Raw genomic sequence first — 7,500 nt, forward strand, 5'->3', positions numbered from 1 at the left:
TGTAGATATTGTCAAGGTAGTAGCTTCACAAAACACATTCTGCAGACCTTTCAAGAATACATGAAGGGCTTTGGACACTTCGGTTTATGTGTGGATACCCTCAACATATTACGAGGTAAGTGTGACGTTGTTTTGAGCTGTGCAAGACGTTAAAATGTTGTGTTTTTGAAATGTGTGTAACCGCCGAGAAACGATGCCCGCAATCTTTCATATTGCATAGCTGATATGGCTAACGAGGCTAACGTGATATTATCAAACTTTCTCAAAACGCATCCTTTTGCCTTGATTTTGCTCTAGAGTGACTGTATTTCATCCCAAACATGCAAAAATGAGGCAAACTTGTTCCAACTCCGGATAAATCCTTTAATGCAATGCTAACTACATGCAAGGGTGATAGGAACACTCACACGTCACACAGCAACACTCAAGCATGTCACATGTATTGGGACACCGCTACGGTATATTTGCCAATCTCAACACCACATCAAGGTCTTCAATGCCAAGCTAACTAATGTACATTCAAGAGTTACAGGAACACTCACACATGCCACATGTATTTGGACACCTTGGGTACATCCCAATATGTGACCTTGCCTCCTCCACTTGCCTCCTCCACTTGCTTCTCGTCATGATGACATCACTGACAACAGCATTATATTTCAATATCTTGCAAAAGCTCAATTGTAAAGTCTTTTTCTCATTTGCAATTGGGATGGTGAATGAAAAACAGTTCCTCAAAAGTTGTTGTGGCGAGGTTGACAGCTGGGAAACTTTATAGTTTTCTCCAGAGAGGAGGGGCCAGGAGGCGGGACGAGGAGACAAGCACAAGTGGAGGAGGCAAGGACACATATTGGGATGCACCCCTTACCACCATATCAAGGTCTTCAGTGCAATGCTAACTACATGCCAGGGTGATAGCAACACTCACACGTCACACAGCATTATACTCACGTATGTCACATGTATTGGAACTCCACTACTATGTTATACGCGCCAACCTCACCACCATATTAAGGTCTTCAGTGCAACACTAGCTAACTACATGGAGAGCAGAGTTGCAGGAACACTCACACATGTCACATGTTCATATGGCACTTGAAATACTGTATGTGCCATGTTCTACGTCCTATGTGGAGACACTGTTGTTGTATGTCTCATGTACCTTTGTTGTAGTCTATTTTGTGTTGTTATCTTCCTATGTAGGCCTACTGTCTTTTTTGCTTTGTTTGTTTATTGCTGTTTAGTTAATCAATAGTTGTCTGCTTTCTTTTTGTATTATTATTACTTTTTGTTTGTTTGTTTGTTTTTTTTGGGATTCAATGATCCCCGAAGAAAATAATTCGTTCTTTTCTTCCTTTTACATATATGGTGTCTTGTATGTTGATGTATTGTTTGTTTTAATGTTCTGTGTGGACCCCAGGAAGAGTGGCTGATATGTTTTATCAGCTAATGGGGATCCTAATAAAATATCAAATATCGAATGTACCTTAACCACAAAATATTATATATACAGTGTAGTATAGGCTATATGGCAGATAGTACTCAAAATAGTACAACTGGATGGTCTATCCTTACATGAATGTCTTCAGTGCAACACAATGCAACACTAAGAACTTCCACGAAGACTTACGCATCTCACACATGTTTGGAATGGAGCCACAGATTTTGTGACATGTTTTTTTTTTTCTACAAGACCATGCTTGCTCCTTGCAAGGTCCATGTCAAAACATCTCGGAAGTCCCATGGAAGTGGTATGGTATGTAGATGGAATGGGAAAAAGTAACGCTTTTAAAACGTTTTTTGGGGGGGACTTTTGTTCTTTATTTAGGATAGGACAGAAAAACGAGACAAAGGAAAATGAGTGGGGAGAGAGAGACGGGGAAGGACTGGCAAATGACCCAGGCTGGAATCGAACCCGGGTCGCCAGCATAGTAACCTAGTGCCCTATCGTTAGGCCATGGTAGGGCCCTAAATGTCTACGTTCTAATCACATGATGAAGCATTCACCCTCACAACTGAGGCTGAACATACAGAGGCGCATCTTGCCACCAGGGTAAGGCAGGCAACCGCTTGGGGCCCCCAAGCCCCTAGATAGTGAATAACAGCCCATACTGTACTACAGTAGTGGTGATTTTGGTTCAAATGTTCATTCTTTTTTGCATTTTCGCTTGGGGCCCCACCTCACTCTAAAATCGCCTCTGTGAATATGTGCAGTAAGTGAACTCTGAGCTCCAATCTGAAGTAGAAGTAAACAAGGTGAAGAAGTAAACAAGTAAACACTAAAGAGGTGGTGTGGTGCTAATGTTAATCTGGAGGGCTCCTGTCAGGCTGCAGCCTGCTCCTGCAGGGGCCTCCCAGCTGCACACCTGGTATGCCAGACACAGAGATGAAGGGATGCAGCACTAGGATCACACACTCCTCTCAGGCAGCATCCACAGCAGGACACACACACACACACACACACACACACACACACACACACACACACACACACACACACACACACACACACACACACACACATACGAGCACACACACACACGCACACACACACACACACACATAAAAACGCACACACAGACACACAGACACGCGCATACCAAACTTGTCAAAGGCTGTATCCACAGCATCAAACTGACACAGACACAGACACAGACACACACAGACACACGCACGCACACACACACACACACACACACACACACACACACACACACACACACACACACACACACACACACACACACACACACACACACACACACACACACACACACACGTGGTGCGGTGTCTCGGGCAGCATCCACAGTGGGGCCCCAGGAAGTCTGGTCGCTTCTCTATGATATCCTCTGAGCCACATGCGGTGAACATATGGCGACACACACGCGTCTAATATCATCACACGCCGCAACAATGTGATTAGCCACACGCCAGCTAATCACATAGCGTCGCATGACTTTACAGTGGAGATAAACATAATTACAAACACTCTCACACACTAGGACACATACAGTAGCGTCGCATGACTTTACAGTGGAGATAAACAGTGCATTGCAATATGCGACCTTGCCTCCTCCACTTGCGCTTGTCTCCTCGTCCCGCCTCCTGGCCCCTCCTCCGTGGAGAAAACGATAAAGTTTCCCAGCTGTCAGACTAGCCACAACAATTTTTGAGGGACTGTTTTTCATTCACCATCCCAATTGCAAATGAGAAATAGACTCTACAATTGAGCTTTTGCAAGATGTTGAAATATGATGCTGTTGTCAGTGATGTCATCATGACATATTACTTCCTGGTACGAGGAGAGAAGCAAGTGGAGGAGACAAGTGGAGGAGGCAAGGTCGCATATTGCAACGCACTCAAACATAATTACAAACACTCTCACACGCTAGGACACATACTGTAGCGTGGCATGACTTTACAGTAGAGATACACATGATTATGAACGCATGTATACCCTTACTCAGGAGTCTAGTCCTAAGAGCGATAGCTAACACATAGTCACTACTTGTCATGCCTTTACAGTACAGTGACCTGCATTGAGATATACACATTATGGCACATACTGTAATTATCAACATAAACCCCGTCGAAAACTCCTTAGACTACTAAGAACAAGATATCACAGCAATCAGCAGGAGGGCAAAGACTGATACATTATGCATTTTGTATGCTTTTTTATTAGGTGCTACAGAGCACACATTACAAGGAAAAACATCTGCAAGCATTCATTCATGCCCAACGCAATCTCCATGGTTAACAAGCAATGGAAAAGCTAGGCTGTTGTAACAACAACAAGGGACTGGATCTGGTACCTGACCTGTACTGTATGTGGTGTGTGTGCTGGGAGGGGTGGCTGGAGGGAGGGGATATGTGCAATGTTTTTATGTGTATTTATGTTTTTTAGAGTGTGAGTGTTTTAATGGAGTGAATGAACATTTATGTTTTTATGGTGAGACGAAAGATACATTTCATGCTTGCATGACAAATAAAGTATATTCTATTCTATTCTATTCTATTCTATTCTCATGGTTTATCCTGTCCTTGCCCTCGCCACTGACTGGCATTCTCCACAGGGCATTCTACTTGGGTGGGATTTGGTTGGGGTTCGAACTTCCATCCTAAAATCCCAAAACCAACTCGCCTGACCACCATATTTGTATACTGGTATTGGTACTGGTATACTGGTACACCTTCTGGTGTGTGTTGTGTACCTTCTGGTGTGTTTGCAGGGTAACCCGTTCACCCCTCAAGCTGCACTGCATCCATCCTCTGCCCATATTCAATACATGTATGTACACACACACACACTGAATTAACAGTCATTAGGCTGGTGGGACTGCAAGATCAGTTGGTGATGCAACTGCTCTTGCTGCCTACTATCCCTCTAACTCAGGGGTGGGGCACCTATTTCTGGAGGGCCGTTTGCGGCCCTTGAAGCCGTTTTATCCGGCCCCCGAGACAATTTTAATGTTATGCAGCTTCACATGAAATATGTCATATTTTGTAAAGGAATCTTAGAAATTCCATTTGCAATACAATTAAGTTATATTGACGGGACCTAGAGAAGGTGGGGTCTGTTTTAAAGGTGGCTGCCTTCAATATAGGCCTAAAGTGAAGGGGGAAATCCTGGTTTGTGTTCATAGCACGGCCCTCTGAGGACTTTTACGGCCCTCGGAGTAATTTGAAGTGGCCCCTCAAATGAAAAAGGTTCCCCACCCCTGTTCTAACTAATATTACTAATGCTCCCAACTCCCCAACACCCCATCTCCCAAATTCTCCCACATTTTTTTTCAAGGCCGCATCTCCCACGTATCTGCAGTGAATCAGGTCCCAGTAGTTGTGGTGGCATCGGTCCATTCGGGCCTTGGCCTTGAGGGGTCGGGTGGTGATGCCGATCTTACCTGCTACCCCCCCCCACCCAATACATAGATACTGCTGCACCTGTCATGTATACACCCCACCTCATCTCCCACGTACATGCATAGATACTGCTGCACCTGTCATGTATACACCCCACCTCATCTCCCACATACCTGCAGTGAATCCGGTCCCAGTACGGTGACGTGTGGCGGCATCAGTCCGGCGGGTCTTGATGGTCGGGTGGTGACGCCGGCCCATTCGCTGCCGGTGCTGCCCGCGTCCCTGGTGTGGGCCACCAGCCGGTACTCGTAGCGGGTCCAGGGGCTCAGCGCCGGTGACCCAGACCCGTCCAGGAAGCTGAGGGGGTCCTGGGGGCTCAGCTGGGCCACCGTTGACACCTGCTGGGTGCTGCCCACGCGCCTCTCCAGCGTGTAGCCGTCCAGCTCGCCGTTGGGGCGTCCTGTCGAGGTCAAAGGACAGATTTGGTGAGCGCATTGGATATCTTTTTTCCAGTTAATGCAGTCTTAACCAGTTGAGACGTGGCCATTGTTATGAATTTGCTGTTACCAGAATGGCACCGACAAAGTCATGATGTTTTACTAAAGGCACTGTGTAATAGTGTAACACTGCAGCTATTTGTAGCCCCTTATGCACACCGTACCTCCTGTGGCACGCTGTAATAGACATTGAAAGTTAACTACTATAGTACTACACTACTATGACAGTACGCAGGGCCTTTAGTAATACATTACGACTTGGTCATTGCCATTATGGTAACAGCTAATTTATAATCCCGTGTGTTAAGGGGTTAATGACTATTACAGCGTTCCACAGGTGGAATGGAGTGCATTATGGGGCTACAAGAATAACCAGATGCACCCCTTTCAGTTGAGATTGTATGGCCCTCAATATATATATAAAGTCAGCTTTATTGTCATAGGTAAGACAGGAAGCACAGGCACAGCATACTGCAGACGTGGGCAAACTCAGGCCCGGGGGCCACATGCGGCCCGCTGAGCCATTTCATGGCTCACACTTTTTTTTTCACACTTAAGATCACCAAGTACATACAGGTAGGCTCCATCTAAATACATGGCAAAGCTGACAAGTTGTCAGTGCATACCCTATTATTTATTTTTCAGACAGGCAAGTTGGCTGCCACATACAGTATGGCCCTTCGGTAAACATTCTACACTCAATATGGCCCTCGGGCCAAAATAATTGCCCACCCCTGGCATACTGTATAGTGTGTTGTAGCCTTTCCTATTCCTAATTTATCCTGTACAAAGGCAAAACACAATGGACAAACCTGGTGGAGCCCAGGACAAGACCACCGAGGTGGGGGTGTCCGAGTAGAGCTGGGGGGGAGAGACATCCTCGGGGGGTGCAGGAGGGGTGCGGAAGGCGAGAGATGGGGGAGAGAGAGTGCACCCCGCATCTGTGCAAGCCTCCACCTGTAGGTTGCATTTAAAATAAATTTTCACTTATAGCCATTATATACAATTAAATATTTTACCACAGACATTTTGCATGTAAAACACAACAGAAAGGAAACTTACTAACTGAAACAAAATAAACTAAGCAATGAAACTAAACTAAAAGTCCAAATAATTATTAATTAATGAATTTACTCAATAAATACATAAAAAAAGAAACATAAAAAAACAATGGCAGTAAAATCCAAATAGAAAAACTGACTAAAGCAGACCAATTCACTTCAATAATAACAACAGAGAAACTAAAGCCGATCATCTACCTCAGTGGTTCTCAAAGTGTGGTCCGGGGACCACTAGTGGTCCGCGACAGAGCTCAGGTGGTCCGCGAGGGGATTGCTACTTGTCCAAAGACAAGCTAGAAGTAGGCTATATTCATGACATTATTGCAAAGCTAAATATAGCTAGAGTTATATTTTCACCAAAATAAGACAGGCCTGTAAATGTGAATTACTTTGTAAAAAGTAAGGGATCTGCATTGAAATTTAGCACCCCTCAACTGTCAATCCAGTTGACAGGTGGTCCCTGAACATTTTCGGGGGCACAAAGTGGTCCTCGGTCAGAAAAAGTTTGGGAAACGCTGATCTACCTGTAGGGTGTAGTTGCTGTAGGGCCTCAGAGGGGTGACTGTGAAGGTGGTAGTGTTTCCTGGCAGCGTGGCGAGCAGCTGGGTGCCGTGGTAGAGCTTGTAGTGGCGGAGGGGGCCGTTGGGCTGGGAGGGGGGTACCCAGGACAGTGTGGCACTGCTGGGAAGGACGGCAGACACTGAGGGGGGGTCCACTGCTCCTGGACCTGGGGGAGGAAGGAGAGAGAGCACACACACACACACACACACACACACACACACACACACACACACACACACACACACACACACACACACACACACACACACACACACACACAGGGACAATGTATGAGAATTAATGGGTGTACATGGACACACACCTGCACGCACACACGAACACATACATGTACGCATGCACACACACACACACACACACACACACACACACACACACACACACACACACACACACACACACACACACACACACACACACACACACACACACACACACACACACACACACACGCACACACACATTTTTGTCTGGCGAATTGGTCTGGCACGGAACCATAG

The 7,500-nt window shown here is 45.8% G+C and overlaps 1 protein-coding gene across 1 annotated transcript in view; it reads right to left on the bottom strand.

Moving 5' to 3' along the window:
* The window catches only part of ush2a (Usher syndrome 2A (autosomal recessive, mild)), a 582,756-nt gene that overhangs the window by 216,977 nt on the left and 358,279 nt on the right, over positions 1-7,500 (bottom strand). Inside the window, exons 49-51 of the mRNA XM_063184090.1 lie at positions 6,946-7,148; positions 6,173-6,317; positions 5,037-5,323 (exon numbers count right to left, since the gene is read on the bottom strand). Of these exons, the coding sequence (XP_063040160.1) occupies positions 5,037-5,323; positions 6,173-6,317; positions 6,946-7,148 (635 nt within the window). The remainder of the gene's footprint in view (positions 1-5,036; positions 5,324-6,172; positions 6,318-6,945; positions 7,149-7,500) is intronic.

Source organism: Engraulis encrasicolus, chromosome 19 (assembly GCF_034702125.1).
Source record: "Engraulis encrasicolus isolate BLACKSEA-1 chromosome 19, IST_EnEncr_1.0, whole genome shotgun sequence".
Lineage (NCBI taxonomy): Eukaryota > Metazoa > Chordata > Actinopteri > Clupeiformes > Engraulidae > Engraulis > Engraulis encrasicolus.